The following is a 26987-nucleotide window of genomic DNA, read 5'->3' on the forward strand; positions in this document are numbered from 1 at the left end:
TTGTACATTGGTACATACACAAGGAATGATAATTCTAGGAACAGTGGTGGCAAACCAAACGTCTTTACCATGATTACAGAAAAAAACGTATACAGTTTGGCAGCATCGACATTGTTGCAATAAGAACCATATATAATGGAAAAGCTCACCTCGTATGTCAGAAGACTAATGCTTCATTCCTACAGAGTAGGTTAACGATCTAAAAGAGTAAATGAGTTAGATGCTTATTTGACACAAATGTTAAAAATACTATTATGAAGCTGTATATGATATAACAACATGTGAATTAAATATCTAGAATGATACATCATGAGTTATAAATAATAAATGCTGACATTAGCAAATGGTGGATTAAAGTGCAGCGCATTTCTTTGGCTTGCCGACTAGTTCTTGGTAATATGAACATTTTAAAAATTTTATTTAAAAATTATTGCACATAACATGTTAAGTGGTAGTAGGTGCAATCGCTGGTTAGAAATAATAATCTTTAAATTTGTACATCTGTCTTTTAGTTCAATGCATTACCGGTATCTAAAAAACGCAGGAAACCACAAGGACAGCGGGGTTCAGAAGTAGTATGAAAGTATGCAGCAGTGGGGGCTAAAATTAAAAAACAACAAAATACAATGTCGATATTCACCTGATCAATGTCATGACTAACCCACAAGTGTGTATATTATATTTGCACTTCCTTGTATTTGATAAACGTTGCCTTACTTGTGAAAATATAGCAGTCAGCGGTGAACGTTAAATGACCTATGCTGTGCATGGATCGTGTTGAAAAAACAGTGAGCTTAAACTTACCTATGTGGTTCAAAGAAAATTATACGCGTCAAAACAGTGTGGAGTAATAGACACAACAAGTTCGCGTGACCCAGTGTCACAGTCAAAAAACGGAGAGGTCTATCTCGTTATTAAGTCCTGCTGGAGATACAGTGTTCATTTCAAAGATGCACCTTTGTTCTTTCTGTAGTAATAATGAGTCCAAATCGCCTCCTCGCCATGGGGTGGTAGCCACTTGATACACAAAGAATCTGAGGTCTGAGAATGTATGTGACAGTTCCATGCAATGTTGAACAATTGGTGCTGTGATATTATGTCTGTGTATGTTGCTCTTGTGTTCTATCATTCTTGTTTTTAATTTTCTTGTCGTTTTGCCCACATAGAGCAGTGAGCATGGGCAGACAATGATATAAACCACTCATTCTTTATTACAATCTGTATTATCGTGTAGGTGATATATTTTACCAGTGCGAGGATGTTTGAATTATATAAGATCCAGGGATGATGTACAAACAGAGCATCGGCCACATGGGTGATGACCCCTCACTGAGCCAGTCATATTGTAATGGATTTGTACCTTGGGATCCGGTAATGCTGATGGTGCTATCATCTCTTTAATATTTTTGTCACGAGTCAATGCTACAGTCACCTTTTTGTTTTATTAATTTTTTTTATTTATTTATTGCATTTGTATCCCACATTTTCCCACCTCTTTGCAGGCTCAATGTGGCTTACAATACATCATGAATGGTGGAAATAATAAGTAAGTAGACATTTTGTGTTACAAAAGGATATAGGAGAACATGATAATGATAAAACATGGTAGTAATATAGCAAGCAAATATTGTAAGACAATTCCGGATATATGTGGAGGGATTCACATTTGTTGATCTTTGTGGTATGCCTTGTTGAAGAGATGGGTCTTCAGTAGTTTGCGGAAGTTAGTTCATAAATCGTTTTTAAGTTGCATGGCAGCGCGTTCCATACTTGTGTGCTCGGGTAGGAGAAGTTTGACGCATGCGTTAGTTTATATTTTAGACCTTTGCAGTTAGGGAAGTGAAGATTAAGGAATGTGCGGGATGATTTTTTAGCATTCCTGGGTGGTAAGTCTATCAGGTCTGACATGTAGGCTGGGGCATCTCCGTGAATGATTTTGTGAACTAGGGAATATAATTTGAACGTGATGCGTTCTTTAAGTGGGAGCCAGTGTAGCTTTTCTCGTAGGGGTTAAGCACTTTCGTATTTTGTTTTACCGAATATGAGTCTAGCTGCAGTATTCTGGGCTAGCTGAAGTTTCTTGATTATTTGCTCTTTGCATCCAGCGTATAGTGCATTGCAATAGTCTAGGTGGCTGAGTACCATTGATTGTACCAGGTTACGGAAGACGGTCCTTGGGAAGAAAGGTCTTACTCTTTTTAATTTCCACATTGAGTGGAACATCTTCTTAGTTGTGTTTTTGGCGTGGCTCTCCAGTGTTAGGTGTCGGTCAATGATAACTCCTAGAATTTTTAGGGTGTCCGAAATTGGAAGATTCAATTTTGGTGTGTTAATGGTGGTGAATTTGTTCGTGTTATGTTGAGAGGTGAGTATGAGGCATTGGGTTTTTTCTGCATTGAGTTTCAGCTGGAATGCATCCGCCCATGAATGCATGATGTGTAGACTTTGGTTGATGTCATTGGAAATTTCCTTTAAATCTTGTTTAAATGGGATGTAAATCGTTACATCATCTGCATATGTGTATGGGTTGAGGTTTTGGTTTGATAGTAGTTTGGCCAATGGTATCATCATTAAGTTGAATAAAGTCGGTGAAAGGGGGGATCCCTGTGGAACTCCGCATTCGGGTATCCATGTGGCTGATGTAGTCAAGTTCGATGTCACTTGGTATGATCATGTGGTTAGGAACCCCTTGAACCAATTGAGAACGTTGCCTCCAATTCCGAAGTACTCGAGGATATGTAGTAGTATTCCGTGATCAACCATGTCGAAGGCGCTGGACATATCAAATTTTAGAAGTAGTATGTTCTTGCCAGTAGCGATCATTTGTTTGAATTTAGACATGAGATTAACTAGTACTGTTTCAGTACTGTGGTTGGACCGAAATCCTGACTGGGAGTTGTGTAGTATTGAGAATTTGTTTAAATAGTTTGTGAGTTGTTTGGTTACCATTCCTTCCGTTAGTTTGGTTATTAAGGGAATGGATGCTACTGGCCTGTAGTTGGTTAATTCACTAGCACTTTTCTTTGCGTCTTTGGGTATGGGGGTGAGTAGAATGTTTCCTTATGCCTTCGGGAAGAGTCCATTTTGTAACATATAGTTCAAGTGATTCATTAGGTTTGTTATAAATTGTTGAGGGGCAGATGTCATGAGGTTGTTTGGGCATATGTCTAATTTGCAATGAGATTTGGCAAATCTTTTGAGCGTTTGGGAGATAGTATCCGCTGATAATATCTCGAAGTTGGTCCAAATTCTGTCTGCTGGGTATACACCAGGGTCTGGGTCTAGACAGTCAAGGAGTTCGGCGTAGTCGGTGGTACTGACAGGTATTTTAAGTCGCAATTGAGCAATTTTCTCATTGAAGTATCTTGCAAGATTGTCTGCTCCTGGTGTATCTTTGCTGTTGGTTGTGACTGATGTAGTATCTAGTATTTTGTTCACGAGTTGGAAGAGTTTATGTGTATTCTTGTAGTTTAGGCCAATTTCAGTTTTGTAATATTGTCTTTTAGTTTGTCTTATAGTATATTTGTATTTTCTTTGAAGTTGTTTCCATGCGTTAAGTGTGGGTTCATCCAAAATGTGCCAGTTTTTCTTCAGGATCTTCTTTATATCACATGATAGATGAGAAAATCTTAAACTACAAACAATGTCTGGTGTGTCCTTAGCTGTATGGGGTTGAAGTAAATCCTCCCGTACTGCTGCCCTTGCTTTCATAAAGCTTTGTTTTATGCAGTGCATAGGGAATCCTCTATTTTTAAACCGTTCAATCATTGGCTTAGATTGGTGCTCAAAATCTTCAAAGTGTTACACAGTCTTCTTAAACGCAAAAATTGTGAGTGAGGGAGATTTTCTTTCAGGCGTCTGCTATGAAAACTGCTGAAGTGTAAGAAGTGATTTTTATCCGTTGGTTTTCTGTATATTGAAGTGTCAAACCCGTAGGTATTCTTGCTGATATTAATATCTAAAAAAGGAATAGTGTGACGATGATAATGCATGGGTGAATCTTAAATTGGGATCTAGTGGGTTAAGCCATGAATGGGAATCATGTAGTCTTTCCACACTTCCTCTCCATAGCATCAGGATGTCGTCGATGTATCGCTTCCATAATCTGATTTCCTCATTGAATGAATGTGATTGTAAAAATTCTTTCTCAAACTGGGCGACATATAAGATGGCAATGTCGGGAGCCATGGTGGCTCCCATCGCTGTCCCCTTCATTTACTTATAATATTGTCCTTGGAAACAGAAAAAATTCTCCTTCAAAGCCAAAGTGGCTAGTTGGATGACAAGAAAAAGTTGGTACTCTAACTGACTCCGTTCTTTCATGTAAGATATTAGTAATAATAGTCAGTGCCTTGTCCTGAGGGATGTTGGTGTATAGGCCTTCAATATCAAAAGTTACCAGGATGATATTTTGTGTATCTCCATCGAAATCTTGTAACAATTGGATGATTTTTTTATTTTTGTTACATTTGTACCCCGCGCTTTCCCACTCATGGCAGGCTCAATGCGGCTTACGTGGGGTAATGGAGGGTTAAGTGACTTGCCCAGAGTCACAAGGAGCTGCCTGTGCCTGAAGTGGGAATCGAACTCAGTTCCTCAGTTCCCCAGGACCAGAGTCCACCACCCTAACCACTAGGCCACTCCTCCACTCCTCTTACGTAGGATTCGACTTTAGTGATGAAAGGTCTTAGAAATATAAATATATCGACGAATTTGGATAGTGGTTCACCAATAGCTGCAACAATAGGCCGTCCTTGTGGTTTAGTTAAGGATTTATGTCCTTTAGGAAGCATGTATATAGTTGGCATTATTGGATGTTCTACCATGAGGAACTCTCTCTTTGTATGTCAGGAAGCCTGAACTAAATCCAAAATTAATCCAGGTCTACTTTGTGTTTAAGTTCTTCAGTGGGGTCTTCATCTAATCGTTGGTAAAAGGAGGTGTCAGATAATTGACGCTGTACTTCCTCTATATAATCCTTCATATCTTGGGCAACAATCCCGCCTCCCTTTTCTGCTGGTTTGATGATTATTTCCTTGTTGTTCCCGAGTGATATGAGTGCATCTTTCTCTTTCTTTGAAATGTTGTAATAAGACCTTTTCTTTTTGTTCTCTAATTTGATCAAGTCATTCAAAACAAATGCTTGAAAAGCTGTGATAAGTGGATCCGTTGCACAGGGAGGGTTCCAGCAAGATTTCTTTTTGATGATGCTATGGTCTGTGTATGATATTGTTCAGAAAAGAAATGTATGATTTTGAGGTTCCTTTCGAAACGGTGCAAGTCAATTCTTGTTTGAAGTGGGTCATATCTTTTGATCGGTACAAATTTTCAAACCTTTATCGAGCACTTGTAATTGTGTTTCAGTGAGTGTGTAACTGGATAGGTTAATTATCGGGATGTCACTGGTCTGTCGTCCCACTATTGAAAATTGTTGGTTCTCCACAGCTGGCCTCTTCCTCGTCCTCTCCCTCGAAACTGGCGGGTTGCATAAAGATATCGTCTGTTTGTTCTGGTAGGATTGTTCAGGTTCCACATCTTCTCTATTGTCACTTGTGACGTTGACCGATACGTCATCTTGAATAATATATTTAAATTGCATGAGTCGATAGTATCCCTGTTTGCTCTTTGAACTAGACACGAAGGGACTTGACTTTCTTGACATATCGCGTATAATTTTCTTTGAACCGCATAGGTAAGTTTAAGCTCACTGTTTTTTTCAACATGATCCATGTACAGCATAGCTCATTTAACGTTCACCGCCTAATCCAGTGATGGCGAACCTATGGCACGCGTGCCAGAGAGGGCATGCAGAGCCCTGTCTGTTGGCACATGCGCCGTCGCCTCAGCCAGTTCTAGCCGCCCCGCCCTCCGAGCACCAGGGCTCACCTCCAAATAAAAGTCATACCTGGTCGGGGTTAAGCCGGCCTCGGCAGCAGCAGTGAAAAGCCTTCAGCTTTCCCTTCTGTCTCTCAAGCTGTGGTCCCGCCCTCATTTCCTGTTTCCGCAAGGGCGGGACCACAGAGCTTGAGAGACAGAAGGGAAGGCTGAAGGTGCGCCGAGTCAGCACGCTTTTCACTGCTGCTGCTGCCGCCGCCACCTTAACCCCGACCAGGTATGACTTTTATTCGGAGGTGAGCCCTGGTGCTTGGACGGAGGGAATGCGGGCTGCTCTGGAAGAGCTTTTGTCTTTGATGCCATTGGTTTTCCTTGTCAGACCAGCCTCCATGTAGGGTTGCTGGTGTCTTTTCACTATGACAGCACTGCAGGATTAAATAAAACACCATTCCATTTGTGGGGCACAAAGATTGGCTACCACAGTAGTAGGAAAATGCTGATAGGAGAGAGTCATTGAATGAGCAGCATTCGGGCTCCTCCCACGACAACCCTGGAACTGGGAGGGAGGGAGAGGGGACCCTGGCCCTGGAACTGGGAGGGAGAGGGGACCCTGCGGAACTCAGAGGGAGGGGGGATCCTGTTGAACTGGGAGGGAAGGGGGACCCTGGAACTCGGGGGGAGGTGGAGGGGGGACAAGAGGGAGGGGGACGAGAGGGGGAGGGGGAATGGCACTTTGCGATAAATAGTTAGATTTTGGGTGCTGTTTGGGCACTCGGTCTCTGAAAGGTTTGCCATCACTGGCCTAATCATTCCAGCTGTTTATAACACCTTTTACAGGTAAGCAATAATGATATCCATGTTTATTTCTCTGGTAACATTATTCATTTTGTATTTGTTTCTTAGGAAATGAAGCGTCGCCACATAGCCAAGCCATTTTCCATGGAAAAATTACTGTACCAGATTGCAGCAGCAGAAACAAAGAAGGAAAATGGGCAGAGTCTGGGTGTTGTTTCTTCACTTCTTAGAGAGCTCAGGTAATGCAGTTTTTCCTTGTTTTCATTTTCTTTTTACATCAGTCTTAAGCTAACTCTTCACTATTTAGTTTTAATTTAAAAGGTGTCTATGTCCAGATGATCACAAGCAAACGCGGGTGCTAGAGGCCAATAGCGCCATATTAGCGCCCACGTTTGCTCCTGCCCAATGTTCAGAGCTGGTGAGTGCATGTAAGAACGCCTTCACCGGCCCTGACCACTAATTGCATGCAAATGCATGCAAACGAGGATGTTATGCATTCCTCCCTCATGCTTCCGCTGCAAACCATACGCCAGCTCGGAGGTGGCATTAGGGTTTGGAGAAATGGGGGAGATCCAGGGTTTGACAGATCTGGGATTTTCTCCCAGAATAGTCAAACTTAAAGCCTGCACCTTCAAACACATTCTGGCCCCTCACCCCGACACATCAGACCTGACCCGACGTCCCTCTCTCCCCCCACCCCCCCAGGAAGACGAACCGACAACCCCCCGCCCCCCATGACAGAAAAGATCTCCCTGGTGGTCTGACCCCCCCCCCCCCCCCACCTCGATAGAGAAAAGGACTGGGGGGTCCAACCTGGTAGTTTAGCAGCCACCTCATCCCCCTCCCTTTACCTTTGATTCTGAGGAAGGAGTAGCACTCCCTCCTCGTTCCAGCACTGCCTCCAAAATGGTGGCATCCTGCCCTTCACAGTGTATCCTGGGATTAGCTAGGTGGGGCTTCCTTACATGGTACGGAAGCCCTGCCTAGCGCATGCCAGGATGCACTGGACAGGGTGGGATGGGGGGGTTAGGGTCCTGGGGTAAGGGAGGGCGCTAGACCACCAGGGAGGTCTTTTCTGTTGGAGGGGGTGGGGGGTCAGGTCTGTGTAAGGGGGGTTGCTAGACCACTAGGGAGATATTTTCTGTCATGAGGGGCAGGGGGGGTCATCGGTTCTTTTTCCATCAGGGAGTCGTCAATCCAGGTGGTGCGGTTCTGCTCTTTCAAGGTGGGGGTCTGGAGGTGCCACAGGACCTTCAGCTCCTTGGAATGTTTGACAGGTCCAGGCTTTTTTTTGACAGCCCAGACCTGTCAAACAACTTCTGTGGTAGGATTGTGCCTTGAGCTGTTGCCCAGGCACAATCCTACTGCAGAAGTACCCCTATAATGAGCTAATAGCATGCCTATATTTGCATGCTATTAGCTGTGGTCATAGAGGCGGTATAGCCCCATGCTGTTCCGACGCTAATTTTAGAGCGCTGTTTGGTACAGCGCAGGGCTTCCGATCATCTGCCTGTTGGCGAAGAACACTCTAAACCAAGAAAACATTTCATACAATAAATAATATGCAATGAAGTAAACCTTTCTCTAAGTAACAAAGCAATATTCAAGTTAGAAAACATTTCCACTTTAAAGTCTGAAGGAAAACAACTAGCTAGATCCGATCCACATCAACAAATTTATTGAGCAAATCTTTTATGAACATTTCAAAGCACAGTCATGCACTGGAGGTTTGACCCTCATGGGCATCCATATGTTCCGAGTGCCAGTTGTGGTTCCTGGTGTGAGGAGTCCTGCTGTGTCACCATACAGCTAACAATAGGCAGTTTGGGCCCTGTTTCTTTTTTTTTTTTTTTTTTTTCTGATACTGGGAGTTGTGATCATAGGTGTGGAAGTACAGAAGGCAGTAATGCACTGGTGGCAAGGAGCACAAACAACATTTTAGTTAGCTAACTTGGAAAAAAACTGATCATCTGAGCTGTGGGCAAATAACATTGTATAACATTGTGCTTATGCGCATATATCTATATAGATCTACATCTATATAATAAAACTCACCCTCAACGTTCTGAAGACACTGACGTCACTGAAGCCAAGCCACTGACGTCACTTCCTTCATGAAGGGTTCCTGGTGGTGAAGCCACCGAAATCACCAAGTCTCGGGGCCCCGCCCTCGCGTCAAACATATTGACGTTGAGGGCGGAGCAGTGGCGTCACACATCGAGGGCGGAGCAATGGCGTCAGTGGCTTCAGAACGAAGAAGGTGATGAAGGTGCGTTGACGAGGTACGGAGCAATGGCGTCAGTGGGTTCACAACGACGAAGGGGTGGGGGGTGGGGAGGAAAACCTTGCTAGCGCCCTTTTCATTTGCTCCAGAAACGGGCCTTTTTTACTAGTATGTATACATACATATATGTGTGTGTGTATGTGTATATATATATATACATATACATATATATATATACACACATCTATGTGTGTGTGTGTATATATATATATATACATACACACAAAGGTGAACAAAAATGCAAAATAGCATACTTATACTTATCTTCCTCATGGCTTTTAACATTAAAACTTCCCTATTTACATAAAAACATAAAAATAGCCATACTGAGTCAGACCGATGGTGTTGCCTGCTTCCAACAGTGACCAATCTGAAGAAGAGCAATGAACCCCTTCAGAATTTTCATTTGTTTTTATTATCTCTTCATCCCCAAAATCCATACCCTTCCCTCTCCCCCCTCCCCAAAAGGAAATTACATTAGACCTGCCAAATGCCACCATTGACTCTACCATATAATTATTAAATGATGTAACCGCAAACTATCAGAAGGTTAAAGATTCAGGAACACTTTGCCAAGAAAACACTCCAAATTCTTTCCCATTTATGCAAGTTTCTCTTATGCTCAGCCGTGAGGCGTTCTACTTCAAAACTATATAATGCAGTTTGTTCAGCCACCTAACCACAGGTGGAGCATTGGCAGATTTCCAACACTAAGCTACGATTAGCTTAGCCACATTAACACTGGCATGCCAACGCCTATTTGACTTTGAGGGAGGTCTGGAGCTGTTTAATAAATTTCCAGATCCCAAGGAATTGTATTGTTCAGCCAGTTGCAGTTGACTATGTGCTGCTCTTCAAAATACACTGACCTTTTCCACATGTCCACAAAATGAGGCCTGTAGTTCCCTGCTCACCACAGTGACGCCAACAAAGGGGCAAAGTCACCAGGCATATATGATGAAGTCAAGCAAGAGTTAGATACATAATACAATTTTCTTGTATGTTGGAGGCCAAGAAGATCCTAGCTTGAGCACTTTCCATTAACTCTCAGACACAATCCATCGTATTGGACCCCCAATTTCCCTTAAACAAAACAGAGAGGCTGGTGCTAAACAGAGTACAAACCAGTGACTGTTAGCTTAAGCGATTGTACTGCATGTGCTAAGGTGCATTGACATTCAGTGCTATATGAGGGCTAGAGTATAGAACACATCCATGAAATGGTGGGTGGATACTGGAGTCTCCAGATAAACAATATATTTTTCTTCTCCAAGAAATCATAAGAATAGCCATTCTGGGTCAGATCAATAGTCCATGTAGCCCAGTATCCTGTTTTCAACAGTGGCCAATCTGGCAGAATCCCAACTAGTAGCAACATTCCATGCTATTGATCCCAGGGCAAACAGTGGCATCCCTCATGTTTATCTAAATAGCAGACTATAGACTTTTATCCAGGAACTTCTCCAAATCTTTTTTAAACAGAGATATGCTAACTGCTGTAACCACATCCTCTGGCAATGAGTTCCAGAGCTGAACTGTTCATTGAATGAAAAAATATTTCCTCCTATTCATTTTAAAAGTATTACCATGTTACTTCATTGAGTGTCCCCTAGTCTTTTTACTTTTTGGAAGAGTAAAAAATCGATTTAGTTTTACCTGTTCTACACCACTCAGGATTTTGTAGACCTCTCATCCTATCCCCCCCCCCCCCCCCCCCTCAGCCATCTCTTTTCCAAGCTAAAGAGCCCTAATCTCTTTAGCCTTTCCTCAAATGAGAGGAGTTCATCCCCTGTTTTAAACAATTCTCTCCATTCTTTTCTCAAATATAAAGCATGTTGATAGTATTGTAGTACTCTGGAATACTCTGGGATAGGGACAAATTACTGGGGAAATACTAGTTACTCTCATGTCTAAATTCAAACAAATGATCGCTACTGGCAAGAACATACTACTTCTACAATTTGATATGTCCAGCGTCTTCGACATGGTTGATCATGGAATACTACTACATATCCTCGAGTACTTCGGAATTGGAGGCAACGTTCTCAATTGGTTCAAGGGGTTCCTAACCACACGATCATACCAAGTGACATCGAACTTGACTACATCAGCCACGTGGATACCCGAATGCGGAGTTCCACAGGGATCCCCCCTTTCACCGACTTTATTCAACTTAATGATGATACCATTGGCCAAACTACTATCAAACCAAAACCTCAACCCATACACATATGCAGACGACGTAACGATTTACATCCCATTTAAACAAGATTTAAAGGAAATTTCCAATGACATCAACCAAAGTCTACACATCATGCATTCGTGGGCGGATGCATTCCAGCTGAAACTCAATGCAGAAAAAACCCAATGCCTCTTACTCACCTCTCAACATAACACGAACAAATTCACCACCATTAACACACCAAAATTGAATCTTCCAATTTCGGACAACCTAAAAATTCTAGGAGTTACCATTGACCGACACCTAACACTGGAGAGCCGGCCCAAGGACTGACCCTTGTGGTACACCACTTGTAACTTCCTTTTCCTCAGAGCAAACTCCATTTACCACTACCCTCTGTCTCCTTCCATTTAGCCAATTTTTAACCCAGTCAGTCACTTTAGGTCCCATACCAAGGGCACTCAATTTATTTATCAGTTGCCTATGTGGGACCGTGTCAAAGGCTTTGCTAAAATCTTAAGTACACCAAATCTAGTGCCCCTCCCACGTCCAACTGTTTGGTCACCCATTCAAAGAAGTCAATCAGATTTGTCTGACAAGATCTGCCTTTAGTGAAACCATGCTGCCTTGGGTCCTGCAGCCCATTCGATTAGAGAAACCTCACAATCCTCTGCTTTAGAAGTGTTTCCATTAGTTTACTCACCATTGAGGTAAGACTGACCAGTCTGTAATTCGCAACCTCCTCCTTGCTTCCGTTCTTGTGCAGAGGGACCACATCCGTCCTCCGGGACCACTCCAGATTCTAGGGAAGCATTGAACAGGACAGACTGCAGAGCTGCCAGAACTTCTCCAAGTTCATATTTGACATCATCCTTGTTGACACTGAGGGACCCCAATGTCGTGTGTCTTGCAAAGGTAAAGAATCACCGACATTGGGTCCCCTTTGAGTCCCTGAGTCATTGGTACCCCGATACTCGAGAAGCATCTGCTGCAAGGGCCACGTCCTCTCCATAAGTACATAAGCACCGCCATACTGGGAAAAGACCAAGGGTTCATCAAGCCCAGCATCCTGTCTCCGACAGCGGCCAATCCATAGAATCAGTGCTGATGTGCCAGTGTCCTAATTACCAGGACTAGCCTTACAATTCAGCACCAGCATCTATGCAGTCTGCACCAAACTGACACCGGCCCTGCCTTTACTGATACCTGCCTGCAAAGAACAGTTCTGAGCCATGCTGCAGAAGGAGTTGGAAAGGATCTTGGCCCAGCACAATGTCGAAGCCTTAAGGGCATCGATGCAGGCCATGGCTCTACCCACAACTAATCCTGAAAGCCTATGCCTTGTCTGTCGCTTATAGAAGGGGGCCATCAGGCTTTAAAGAAGCAGTGCTTCTTCTGCTCATTGGGGAAGGAAGTTCTCCTCCCACCCTCCTTTGGCGTCCAGGTCAGGACCTGCCCCTTGGCACTTGTGCTGAGTCTAGACACCAGTCTAGTCACCCGAGTCTGAATCTATTACTGGGTGTCTGAGATAGAACCAAAGGAGGTCTCAGAAGAAGGCTCCCTTGGTCTACCTTCAGACCCCTCCTGACCTTAGGAGAAGAGCTAGTTACCACCAGAGGCACTCCCCTTTGTAGAGTTTTTGAGAGAAATGGCTAGGGCCATTCCGTTTCATTTGGAGATCAAGAAGGAGCCCAGGGCTACTATTTTGGATGTCCTTGATTGTGAGAATCCCCTAGCCATGACAGTGCCCGTGTATGACATCCGTGGCAGGCACTGAGAATTGGGAAACCCTCTCTCTGTGCAGCCAGTTCCTAAGAAAGCAGACTGTATGTGCAGAGTCCAAAAGGCTCCAGGATTTGAGAAGTCTCAGGTACCCCACCACTCCGCTCTCAAAAGAACCAAGAGTTCTAGAACCCAAACTTTGGTGCCCCAGGGACAAGATGCTAGAACCTTGGAGTCTTTTGGGGGAAAGGTTTACCAAGCCTCTATACTTTTGTCCCACATTGAAGCCTCCCAGCTATACATGAGCATTTACTTACATGACATGGTACACAGTGTGTTCGAAGTTTGTGGATACTTTCCCGGTGAATAAGGTTGCAGAACTCTGCAAGCTAGTAGCGCAGGAGAAGATGTGCTGAAAGCACTGGGCCCAGGCAACCTATGATGCTTTCGATTTGGCATCCAGACTTTCCGCATTGGGTATTAGTATGTGCAGATTCACCTGGCTGCACGTGTCAGACCTAAAAGCTGGCGGACATCCCCTGCTGAGCAAAACAGTCTTTTGGGGGATAAGGTGGAAGAGGTCGCTGGCACCATGAAACTCCTTTCTCAGCCCACTTCTCATGGCTGTCCACTTCTCAGAGTTATTCAGGCGGGAACCAGAGGAGGCCCTACTACTCTCAAAGGCAAAGGTATACTCCTCCAGCCCGGCCTGCACCAGACCTCGGCAACAGAAACCCCAGCTCCCAATATATCTAAAACAGCCTTCTTTGTCCCAGGTTCTGAGTCTTAAATAAAGTTCACTATATAATAAAACAATTCCTTTCCCTTACCATGAACACGTAACACCTCTGAAAAAACACATTTTTCTGGGTTCTTAGGGTTCTTAACCCCATATCCTAGATTCTAGAACTCCCTTTGCACTCCTTAATCTCCGTTTTAGCCAGGTCATTTGACCCCACATGGGTAACATCAGTTTAAGCATCCTTTGTTTTACCTGTAGTAATGTTAAGATTCTAGTTTGCAATTCCTCTAGCTGAGGATCCATATAGTCATTTAACCTTTCTTTGTCTCCAAATGTGACGCAAAATGACGCTTATGAGCACCCAGAAGGAGGAGTTTCCTTTTTTTAGATGATTTGACAATGCTTTGAAGTTTAAGAGTACAGTTCATTATTTTCTTCAGCTGTATCTGTTTAGATATCATTTTTGGACTATGTTTCCAAGACATTTATAGGTATTTTGTAAAGGTACCGTTTAAGGGGGATTTGTGTTTACAGTTCTTATGCTACCAGATACAACTGTCACTCATATTCCAGGGTTTTGGGTCCTTGGCAGTATGGCATATTATGTGGAAGCAATTTCATATGCCAATTATTTTTTTTCAATACTGATAGCATCATGGGGCAACCTCCAGATGATTGCATTAGAACTAAAGCACCATAGTTTAACACAATGACATTTATTAAGTGTAATATTAGTTTCTTTGTGAAAGATGTTTTAAAGAATTTTTGAAAACCCTTACACTAACCCAAATTTGTACAATATTTTACATAGATGTTGGATGGTTATTTAAGGAAAGCTGGCACAGGTGGGTTTATGAGGGATAAGGTGAGATTGATGTAAAAAATTTGTAGCCCCAAGGTGAAGTAGAGGTTTTAGACAGAGATACTGCCAGCCACCGGGCCAAAACTAGATTGAACCACACGGCAGACCTTCCGGCCACACAGACCAAAGCAGTGTGTAAATTGTAAAGGATTAAAAAGCAACAATACTGTTCTGTTCATTCTTTCCTCCCCACTCTTTCTCATCCGTACTCTTAATTATGGCCCTTGTATGTCAAGATACAACTACTGCAAACTCTTATATGCTGGTCTTCCATTATTTTCCTAAATGTCTCCAGTTAATTTTGTCTACTGCTGTTAAGCTTATCCATATGCACACCGGTTTTAATCATTTCATTCTCCTCCTCCATTTAGAAATCTGGCTTCCTGTGATGGCATGCATCAAATACAAAATTCTCCTCTGGTCATAAAGGCAGGACTTCCTTAGCCCCCACTGTACATTAACAACCTTATAATTCTTTTTTTCCCCTTCCTGTAACCTCCACTTCAGCAACCAGCTAGTTCTCCATTTGCTATCTCCCTCAACATTTTTGCCTTACGTATCCCAGGAAACAGCTTTAGTTTTGTCGGACCCAACTCTGGAACTCGCTTCCCCTTTTCAAAAGATGTCTCTAGACTTTTCTTTCAATGAAACCTTCGGCTCATTCTGTTAACCTCTAGCCGTTAGAGTTCTTTTACTCAGCTTCAGACATTTTTTTTCCTATTTTTATCTCTCTTTCCCTGCCCCTTTCCTCCTCCTTCCTCCTCTCTCCTTAAGTCTTTCTCTATTTTGGTGTTAACTTTGTAAACCACTCTGAAGCCCTGCCAGGCCTAGTGCAGTATATCAAGTGAAATAAATTAAAATTATTTTTTTTTTAATAGTAAGTTGTACAACATCAAGATGTGGAAAAAATTCAAATATCCAAGATAAAGAAATAGGAAGACTTATTTACATATTGAGCAGAAATTGTAAAAAGTCAATTTTAGTGAAAGAAGCTTGAGGCAGAAATAAAAATTTATAGTGAGTTACGGTCAGTCAAAGGTTTCTCCAGTTTACAGCTTAGTATCTCTGTGGAGCACGCTCAGTCTCACCTGGTTTAGAGCTCTGACATGCTGACAAGTCTTTGAATGCAAAGAAGAAACTAATTTATCTCTATCCTGTAGTGCTAGGTCCGAACAAATAGGCTTTATGCACCGAACAAAAAATTGCCAGAGTTGGGCTTACTGTGCTAGAAATCCCAGCTCTCAGTATCAGAAAAGAACATTACTCACTTTTCCTATTGTAGCAACTCCATAACTAGCACCAAGGCTTTCCACATTGATGAACTTGCTGTCACTGTCTCTCGTAGTTTCCTATATAATGGTGTGTTTTTTTTTGTCTACTATGTAGTTTCGATATCTATCTTTCAAAAGGTATGACAACTGATGAGCGCTATATGGATTGCTGTATTCAGATGTCTGGAACTTTTTGATGACCACTGAGAAAGTTTTCTGCACTTAGTCTGTGGAATTAAATTGTTACGTTAATCTGAAAAAAAAAAACATTGTCCCATTCCCAAAATTAAAAAAAAAAATGAACATGTAGAGAGGGCGTATTGGAATGATGAGTTTGATAAGAACGTGCAATCATGAATATGCTATGATGAATGAATTTTTTTTTAAATGAAGATTCTGTCAATTGCAGTACCTTGTTTAATCAATTAGGGGGCATGTGTTTTATCCTACCAACCACCCAATAAAGTGGAAGAAAGTTCACAGGTGTAAAAGAGCACTAGTGAATTTCTTATGATGATAGTCACTGCATCCTCACTATAGGGCATCAGAAAGAAGCTCAGTAGTAAGGGTGAAGTGACATTTGGATAGTTTCTGATTTAGATTTTCTTTTGGTCAGGGACACAGAGCTGAGGCAGCGGCAGGAACTCTTTAAGGCAGGTCTGCATTCTTCAGCCCGCTATGGTAGCCATGACATGTCGGTGGATGGAAAGAAAAAGCCTCGAAAGTGGTTGCAGCTGGAAACGTCAGAGAGGAGGTGTCAGGTTTGCCAACATCTGTGCTACCTCTCCATGGTAAGAATGATGCCTAATATGGCATGGCTCCCACCACTACTTATATATTTTTTAAATGTATTTATTGGGATTTATTAACTGCCTTTATGGAGGTGGTGTACAGCAGGGTACAGTTTACATAAAAACATTTTGGTTAAACAGCATAACAATAGTAAAATAACCAAGAATAAACATAAATACAATAAATGAGATAAACTTGAAACAGTAAATTGAAACCTAATAGTAGAACTACCGTGAAACCGTATCAAAAATGTACACTTTTGACGCACTGGAATTCAAATAGCTATGTATCTATTTATCTATTAGGATTTATTTACCGCCTTTTTGAAGGATTTCACTCAAGGCGGTGTACAGTAAGAATAGATCAAACATGAGACCATAGTAATTACAGCACTAAAGTATTCAACTAACAATACAAAGTACGGCAAGGTGTACTACTTGCATTGTCAACACAATACGTAATAGAACATTATAATTGGTAGTGAAGGGTAAGTGCAACGTTGTAACATATAGAAGAATTAGAAAGTAAGGTGCTGATTTGAAGTAAGTTGCACATGAGATCAGAGAGATGGTTAAATATTATCTCACCTAGGGTAGGAGTGGATAAACATGTCCCACTGCAGTATGTGCAGCCCGAGTCAATCCTTGTGTGTGCGTGTGAGTGAGACTAACAAGTTAGTTACTTCTTCCATTAAAGGCCTGGTTGAAGAGACAAGCTTTCACCTGCTTCCTGAAGTAGAGATAGTCTTGTGGTTAAGCGGAGCCTTTCAGGCAATGCATTTCAGAGTGTGGGGGCTACTCTGGAGCAGGCTGCTTGCGGGTATCACAACGTGTAATGTCTTTTGGAGAGGGTGTAGTTAGTGAAAGTCCTTGGGGAGGACCTTAGTTTCCTTGGTGATGTGTGGAGGATCATCCTATTCTTCAGATACTCAGGGCCATTTCCTTTCAGGGCCTTGAAGATCAGACATAGAGTTTTAAATTTAGCCCTGTATTGTACTGGTAGCCAATGAAGTTTTTGCAGAAATGGTGTGATGTGGTCACGTCGCTTGCAACCTATGAGTCTTGCTGCTGCATTCTGAATCAACTGGAGCTGGTGCAGCCCTTTGTAGTCAGGACCATTCTATAGTGCATTGCAATAATCCAGTCTTGATGTTATGGCATGCACAACTGGGATAAGATTTACCTTCTCGATGTAAGGAGGAGAGGCAGCTTAGCTTTCACAAATAGTAGAAGCAGCTCTTGAAGGTTGCTTGGATTTGGGGAATCAGAGTAAGTGTTGAATCTAACTGTATTCCAAGGTTCCTGACTTGTGATTTGAGTGAGAGTTCATACTTCCCAAAAGGGATTTTGATGTTAGGTATGTATCCACTTGTGTTAGTGACCCAGAGAAGTTTAGTTTTACTTGGGTTCAGTCAAAGTTTGTTGTGTTTAGCCCATTCTTGAATTGATGATCCCTATCATCAAGCCGATCAATCCATAGACTGGTGGGTTGTGTCCATCTACCAGCAGGTGGAGATAGAGAGCAATCTTTTGCCTTTCTATATGTGGTCATGTGCTGCCAGAAATTCCCCAGTATGTTCTCTATCTCAGCAGGTGTGTGGTTGCACAGCAGCAGCTCTGGCTAGGTCTCCAAGCCTAATTGTTTAGGTTTTGTTGAGTACCTGGGGTTGAAGGCTCTTCGTGAGCAAGTGCAAACCTGGTGGTGCCAGGTCCCTCCTTTTCTCCCCCCTTCTGCTGGCTCCGTTAAAAAAAAAATTTTAACGTTCAAAAAGGACGTCCATTTGCAGCTACTCACTGGAACAAGTTGTCGCAGCTCGGAGCAAGAAGCAGGTAATTTTTACCTTTTACTAGCGGGCAGGGGGTTCCCAGAACGGTTTCCACGTGGCTATGGCCTCGGATGGCAAGGGCGCGAAAAGACGCTTCCCGGAACGTGTTCGCGCCTAGCGGGAAAGCGGGGGCTCGAAGATAGAGTTGCCTTTTTTGGGCGCCCTCTCGGAGCCGGGAGAGTTCCCCGGTTTTTCCAACGGCTCGGCGGCCTTTCCCGCCTTAGGCGCCCATCCCCCGCTGGCCGCCCTCCCGGTTGTGGGCCGCCCTCGAGGGGGGAGACGTTACCAGCTTGGTCGTCCTTGACTCGGGCGACGGTAAAAAGTCGAGCGAAATTAAAGCGTCCTTCTTCCCGCGCGGCTCCTTCTCAGAGTTTCGCGACGGACGCCATTTTGGACGCGAAACATGCCTCTCCCCCACTCCTGGGAACACAGATGGAGGGCCCCTCTAGGGCCGCGGCACAGGCTGCAGAAATGCACAGACTGGGGGGTTCTCCCCTGAGTTCATTTTGCTGCTGCATCAGGCCTTTCTTATGCAGAACTCGGCCCCTGCTCCCCTCTCTGATAGGGGTGATGAGGCCTCTATGCTCAAGCGCCCTCGGGTGGATCTTCCCCGGGGGACTCTGTCTCCTCTGATGTGGATGACGGCAGCTTGTCTGAGTTCTCCCAGAGTCCTTGGCCGGCCTCTATGGAAGAGACTGATCCTCGCTCGGATGGAGCGGATGACCCATCTGCAGCGCGGCTTTTTTCGCTCAGAGGATTTGCCCAACCTGCTTGTGCAGGCCATGAGCATTTTGAAGATTGCCTCTCCGGAGGAAGGCCCTCTCTCAGCCTCTACTGGCTCCGCCATTATGCTGGGAACGAAGCGCCCGCCTAGAACCTTCCACGTTCATGAAGCCATGCAGACCTTAATTTCAGCGCAATTGGGATGCCCCTGAAGCGAGCCTGAAGTAGCCAGGGCTATGTTCCGTCATGTACCCCTTGCCTGAGGGGGAACAGGAAGCCTTTGTCTGGCCCCACGGTAGATTTCTAATCACTGCCGTGACTAAGAAAATGGCGCTGCCCTGAAGGACGCTCAGGACAGGAGAATAGAGGCGGCCGCTCTGAGTTTGCAAGCCTCGGTTTGCGGCTCCTACGTGGCTAGGGCGTGCCTGACTGTTTTGCAGCGGGCTTCCCCCTCGGATCCTTCCTTGAGGGCGGAATTGGGCCGACCCTGGAGTCGGGTTTGGCCTACTTGGCAGACCTGCTGTATGATGTTTTGAGAGCCTCGGCCAAGGTATGGCTCAGACAGTCTCTGCACGGCGGTGGCTCTGGCCTTAAGCACTGGTCTGCTGACCATGCCTCTAAATCTCGCCTAGCCAAGTTGCCTTTTAAAGGCAAGCTGCTCTTTGGGAACGAGCTGGACAAGATCATGAGGAAGCTCGGCACGTCCAAGGGCAAGAGGTTGCCGGAGGTCAGGACTCAGGTCGGCAGTGCTCGTCCTGGTTCCTCTAAGGGCCGATTCCAGGAAGCCCATCGGTATCGCCCGGGCAAGTCGGCCTCCTCTGCCTCCGCTTCCTTCAAACGGAACTTCTCCCCCAAGTAGCATTCCTTTCGCAGGGACTGCCATCTGGAGGTTCGTCCTCCGGCCCACCCCCAGGTTCGCGTACCCAATGACGGGGACCTGGTCATGGCCCCAGTGCAGATAGAGGAAGGTTGCCCTCGTTTCTGGGCGAGTGGACCAGGGTAACTTCAGACGCTTGGGTTCTGGAAGTCATCAGAGACGGCTTACAAGCTAGAGTTCTGCCGACCCCTAAGAGACGGGTTTGTAAACTCTCCTTGCAAGTCCCAGGTCAAAGCAGCTGCCGTGCAGCAGACTTTGAACAACCTGATCCGCCTTGGCGCAGTGGTCCCGGTGCCAGTAGATCAGCTTGGCAAAGGGCGCTACTCCATTTACTTTGTGGTGCCAAAGAAAGAAGGTTCTGCTCGGCCTATTCCTCGACCTCAAGGGAAGTCAATCGGGCCTTGAAAGTTCGGCACTTCCGGATGGAGACCCTCCGCTCCATATTAGCTGTGGTGAAAAAGGGAGAATTCCTGGCATCCCTGGACATCAAGGAAGCTTACCTACATATTCCCATCTGGCCACCTCATCAGCGCTTTCTGCGCTTTGCAGTATTGGGCCGACACTTCCAGTTCAGAGCCCTCCCGTTCGGGTTGGCTACGGCTCCATGTACCTTCTCCAAAGTAATGGTGGTCATCGCGGCCTACCTCCGCAAGGAAGGAGTGCAAGTCCATCCCTATCTGGACAACTGGCTGATCCGAGCCCCTTCCTATGCGGAGTGCGGGAGAGCTACAGACAGGGTCATTGCTCTTCTGAGCTCCCTGGGATGGGTCATCAACTGGGAGAAAAGCCAGCTGCGCCTGACTCGGTCCTGGAGTATCTGGGAGTGTGATTCGACACCCAAGTGGGCAGAGTGTTCCTGCCGGACAACCGGAGCGTCAAGCTTTGGACCCAGGTGGACCAGTTCCTAGCCTCCTCTACTCTTCGAGCTTGGGACTATGTGCAGTTGTTGGGCTCCATGACGGCAATGATGGAGGTAGTGCCCTAGGCCAGGGCTCATAATGAGACCACTACAGCACTCTCTTCTGTGACGGTGGACTCCAGTCGCGGAGGATTACGCCGTATGCCTTCCTTTGGATCCAGCGGTGTGAAAGGTGCTGAGTTGGTGGCTGAGGCCAGGCAAGCTGTCCGCAGGAATGCCTCTTACGACCCCGGAGTGGGTTGTCGTCACGACGGACGCCTGCTTGATGGGCTGGAGAGCCCACTTCCTGGGACGGACAGCGCAGGGGCTCTGGTCTCCTGCAGAGACGAAATGGTCCATCAACCTCCTGGAACTCCGAGCCATTCGGTTGGCACTTCTAGAGTTTCTCCAGGTACTGGTGCTGAGGCTTGTGCGGGTCCTGTCGGACAATGCCACGGCTGTGGCCTATGTCAATTGCCAGGGAGGTACCAGGAGCACCCCTCTAGCCAAGGAGGCCATGAGGCTATGCCTGTGGGCGGAAGCGAATCTGGAACAGCTGTCGGCGGCCCACATTGCGGGAGTCATGAATGCCAAGGCGGACTTTCTCAGTCGCCATATCTTGGATCCCGGAGAGTGGCAACTGTCTGCTCGGGCGTTCTTGGACATCACGAAACGCTGGGGCCGGCCGAGCCTGGATCTGATGGCGTCCTCGGCCAATTGCCAAGTGCCGCGTTTTTTCAGCAGAGGACGGGACACCCTCGATCTCTGGGAGTCGATGCTCTTCTCCAGCAGTGGCCGGCACAGGAGCTTCTCTACGTGTTTCCGCCCTGTCCCATGATGGGCAGGGTGCTAGGCCGGGTGGCAAAGCATCCGGGCCGGGTGATCCTGGTGGGTCCGGATTGGCCCAGACGTCCCTGGTATGCGGACTTAGACTCTCGGTGGACGGCCCTCTGCGGCTGCCAGTGGAGCGGGCCTCTTACATCTGGGTCCCGTGGTGATGGTGGATCCTCCCCCCTTTGGTCTTACGGCCTGGCTCTTTGAGCGGGAAGCGGCTGAGGAAGAAGGGCTTCTCAGACAAGGTCATTGCCACTATGCTGAGAGCGAGGAAGCGCTCTACTTCTAACCACTTACGCCAGGGTTTGGCGTACCTTTGCGTCGTGGTGCGAGGCAGGCTCTGTATTGCCCTTCACTGCTCCAATATCTCAGTGTTGGCGTTCCTGTAAGAGGGGCTGGAGAAAGGCCTGTCGCTCAGTTCGCTGAAAGTCCAGTGGTGGCTCTAGCCTGCTTCAGGAGTCGTCTGAAGGGGCTTCCCTGGCTTCACAGCCAGATGGGTACAATTTCTCAAGGATTAATCACCTGCGTCCCCTCTGCACTCGATAGTGCCTATGTGGAATCTCAATCTGGTGCTACGGACCTTGCAGAAGCACCCTTCGAAGCCATGTCAAGGCATCGCTGAAGGACATGACGTTGAAAGCGGTCTTCTGGTGGCTATCACATCAGCCGAAGAGGTTTCCAAGCTCAGGCACTCTCGTGTAGAGAGCCGTTCCTGCGATTCACTGAGGCAGGAGTATCGATTCGCCCAGTGCCTTCCTTCCTGCCAAGATTGTTTCTCGATTCATGTGACATCAGCAGCTTTACCTACCCTCCTTTCGTAGGGAGGATTACCCAGAGGAGTACCCTGCGCTCAAATACCTGATGTTAGACAGGTCATCATCAGATACTTGGAAGTGACCATGATTTCCGGAAGTCGGATCACCTGTTCGTGCTGTTCGCAGGCCCCTCGTAAGGGTCTGCAGGCATCTAAGCTCTACAGTGGCACGTTGGGTCAAGGGACGATCGCGCAGCTTATGTGGCGGCAGGGAAGATTCCCCCTGTTCAGCTGAAGGCACACTCTACTAGAGCACACGCAGCCTCGATGGCGGAGTCCGATCTGCCCCTTGGAAAAGATTGCAGAGCGGCTACTTGGGCGTTGGCTCATACCTTCCTCACGACATTACCGCTTGGATGTGGCTGCTCGGGCCAAGGCCCAGTTTGGGGCTTCAGTGTTTCATTCAGGGATTTCCATGTCCTGCCCTGGGTGAGTACTGCTTCGTACATCCACAGTCTAGGGATTGATCGCTTGATGATAGGGAAGGTAAATTATGCATCATACCTGATAATTTCTTTCCCTTAATCATAGCGATCAATCCATAGCCCCTCCCAGATATCTGTATTGTTTGTGTTCTGGTTATATTTCAGGTTCAAGTTCAGTCTTCATTTCCTGTTCACGAGGACTTCTTGTTCAAGTTCTTCCAATTGAAGTTTCTTCGAGTTGAGACGATTTTGTGTTACAGTGAGCTGCTGCTTCCTCTCCCCCCGTTTCGGCGGTGGCTGGATTGATAACTAAATTATGCCGGCGCTCCCTCCCGTTTTGTGCGGCTGTAGGGTAGCTTTGTATCCCTCCCGCTTCGGTGGTGTTAGGGTAAGCCAGCTCCTCCCGCAGTTGCGGTAGCAGGATAAGCCAGTTCCCCCCGCGTCGGCGGGTGTGGTTTCCCGCCCACCGCCCCGGCGGTGGTGTGCTGGAATATTTCCCCTCCCCCGCTTCGGCGGTGGTGAGCTGGGCAGAGTGTCCCTTTGTGGGTGTAATTCTCTAAGTGCTGAGTCCTGCGGATGGAGCTTTGATATCGACATACTGGGGAATTTCCGGCAGCACATGACCACATATAGGGAGGCAAAAGATTGCTCTCTATCTCCACCTGCTGGTAGATGGACACAACCCACCAGTCTATGGATTGATCGGCTATGATTAAGGGAAAGAAAATTATCAGGTATGATACATAATTTTACCTTAGGTAATCAGTTTATTCAAGGCTGTAGGTAAGTCAGGTTCAGCGGGTATGAGTAGCTGCACATCATCCGCATAGTTGTAGAACTGAGTGTCCATTGACCGAATCAGCTCAGCTAGTGGCTTCAGGTACATATTGAACAGATTAGGTGACAGTATCAATCCTTCTGGTACCCTGCAGGTCAGTGTCCATGGTGGTGATGAGTTGCTGCCAAACATTAATGCAATGTTAGCATAATACTAATGATACATCTAATAAACATTCGTTACAACATTCTAACATATGAGGCTAAAGATTTTCTACAGTACGGCTTACTCTATAGCTGAGGGACTAAGAGCAGATATATGATGGGAACAAGATGCATGGTACAGAGTCAGTTGGGATAATTTGATGGTTAGCTAAATTCAAGGCAAGTTCTTTGTATAGTTAAAGAAAATAAACTTATCTAAGTTACAATGTGTGTAGTAAGCTAGTCCAGGTGCAGAATGGGTATATAGTCAGTCACCTTATGTATTAAAGGCTAGGGAGAAGAACCAGGCTTTCACCTGCTTCCTGAAGTAGAGGTAGTCTCGAGTTACACATAGCCCCTCTGAGAATAAATTCCAGAGCATGGGGGCTACTCCTGAGAAGGCTCACTGGCGGGTATCACATCGTACAATTTTTTTTGACGAGGGTACAGATTAGTGATGATCCTTGAGAGGACCTTAGAGGTCTCAAAGGTGTGTAAAGGACTAACTTATTCTTTAAGTACTCTGACCCATTTGTCCGAGGGCCTTGAAAATCAAACATAGTTTTAAATTTAGCCCTGTAAGTTACTGGTAGCCAGTGTAGCTTTCGCAGGAAGGGTGTGAATGTGGTCATGCCACTTGCAGCCATCTATCAGTGGTACCTCTTACTCTTTCTGTATTTATGGAGTGCAGATGGGCAGGTCCCCTTTAGAAAACACAGAAACAGACGATTAGTAGCCATTAATCGCCTGCTGAATGTTCATGCTAATACAAAGTTTCAGAAAAACGTCAAATTTATTTGGATACAGTTATTCCGTTCTTCAAGAGCAGTAGCTGATTTGGTAGTTACCTTTTCCAGCATTCGTTATGCTCTGCTGTTGGCTATGGTAATGTAGCTTTCAGCATTAATAATGATCTTGACAGTAAATCACAAGATTGGAGGTAATTCTAGCTCAGTTATATTTTGTCTGGATCTGCAGAGTTGGTGCTTAGCCCTTTTGGCAGTTAACAGCTTTTAGTTATCCCTATAATGTAAGGATGGGCAGCCAGAAAATTTTTGTTTTGTATCATTTCAGTAGTAAGGGTGGGAATATTTGTTTTTAGTTATTTTCATTTGACTGTTTTCATCATGGAAGCAAAGTTGTTGAGTGTGCACATTTTTGAAAGAAGCTGCACTATGTGCAAAGAGGGCACACTCTTTCTGAAAGAATGCACGAAAAATGTCCAAAAAGCAGCACAAGGTGGCAGATCAAGGGGTTTTTGTTTTTTTTGCCAAAATGTCCAAATCACTATTTTCAAAACCCATTGTTAAGACTGTTTTCTATGCAGTTCATCTGAATCTCAAGGAGGTGTGTTTTGGGTGGGACTAGGGTGGACTTATGATTTAGACATTGTTCTGCCTTAATGGAACATTGTAAAAACATCCAGGTCAAAAAATGACATTTTAGGCTGGATCTGTTTCAGTAACAACTAAGTGTCACAAAAGGTGCCCAAACTGACCAGACCGACCACTGGAGGGACAAAGGCATGACCCCCCTCTTTAACCCCCAGTGATCACTGACCCCTTCCTACTCCCCTAAGAGGTGAAAGTGACAGTAAATACCAGGCTGTATGACAGCTGCAGATGGAGTGGACTGTAGAGAAGGGGAGCCAGGCCCATATCCCACTCTAAATGGTACACTTGTGTTGGAAAGTGTCAACCCTCCAAAAACCACAGAATACCTAGTGTACCCATATAGAGGTGACACCTACAAGCTTAAGAGCTATTGTAGTAGTGTATAGTTGGGTACAGTACATTTTGTGCTATTCCTGGAAGACTCTCCATACAATATAAGGGGGTTGTGGTGAGATGCATACCTGTGACCTTGTGTGTGAAGTCCACTGAAGTGCCCCCTAGTCTGCCCCACTGCTCTGCCAGAATGTGTGTGTGACCAGTCTACTAAGAATCCTGGCCCCTAGACATCCCAATGGATTATTTTTGTGCATTCATGTTCAATTGTACAGCGCTGTGTACGTCTAGTAGCGCTTTAGAAATAAGTAGTAGTAGTAATATTTCTCTAGGGCAGTTTTTTTTTTTTTTTTCGAAAAATAGTACCAAAAGATAGATGCACTGAGCACAAAACCATCTAGAAAGCAGCAGTTTTTGAAACAAAAAGATGTTTTTCTGGTTCAAAAATTATGTTTGCCACTCGATTTTTGGACATTTTCAGCTAAATGTCCTAAATCGGACTTAAATGTCATATTGAAAATGCCCCTCCACATTCGCATGCTCAGATATTTGCACATGTGCAATGGGCGCCACCTGTGCAAATAGTGTATGCACTCTCAAAAGAGTGCAACTTCTATCGGCAAACAATAAAACAAATTGTTATGGGTTTTCTGCTCATTTTTGTTTGCTAGCGACATGCAATGAATGACATGAGATATGTCATTGACATTTTCCATATTGTTGCAAAAAAATGCCCATCCCTACTATATTGTTGACCTGATATGAATTTGTAGGTTTAGTGGCATCACCTTTTAAAAGGGTCACTAAACATGTCTTACTCATATTCTGTGGGGCTTTTGCACCCTTTATAAATTAAGTATAAGGAATCAAATAAAGCAGCTTAAATCAGGGTTATTAACTAAATATTTTTTTCCAATTGTAAGTTTAAAACCTTCCCTGCTCTCTACCACACCTCAATTGTATGTAGCTTCTGTGCTGCAGAACACGATACTGCTCTTTAGCTTTATTTTTATTTGCTATACTGTAATTTGCAATAGCGTTAAAGCAGTTACAAATTGTATTAATAGTAAGCTATCACAAAGGATGAAGGAATTCAATTTATATTATAGGATAGAAAAAGAAAGTACGTATTGAAAGACTCATCAGAAATCAGGAAAGTTGGAAAGCTGTCATAGCCCCCCCCCCCCCCCCCCCCCCCCCCCCCATCCCTCATGAACAGCCAGGGAAAATAAATGCTTTGAGAGTTGCCTTAAATGTTGATAGGAAAGCAGGCAGGAGATTGATGTAGTCCACTGCAAGATCTGTTCATATTAATAGGAAGGGCCTGTCAAAACTGACAGGCAAAAAAGGAAGACAAGCACCATCCCATCCTTTCCCCACTGCTGAGAATCTGCCATC

The 26987-nt window shown here is 45.0% G+C and overlaps 1 protein-coding gene across 1 annotated transcript in view; it reads left to right on the forward strand.

The window, feature by feature from the left end:
- Nucleotides 1-26987, forward strand: part of JARID2 (jumonji and AT-rich interaction domain containing 2) — a 538197-nt gene that overhangs the window by 480693 nt on the left and 30517 nt on the right. The window contains 2 exon segments of the mRNA XM_030211245.1: nucleotides 6739-6869; nucleotides 16310-16484. Coding sequence (XP_030067105.1) covers nucleotides 6739-6869; nucleotides 16310-16484 — 306 coding nt within the window.

Source organism: Microcaecilia unicolor, chromosome 1, assembly GCF_901765095.1.
Source record: "Microcaecilia unicolor chromosome 1, aMicUni1.1, whole genome shotgun sequence".
Lineage (NCBI taxonomy): Eukaryota > Metazoa > Chordata > Amphibia > Gymnophiona > Siphonopidae > Microcaecilia > Microcaecilia unicolor.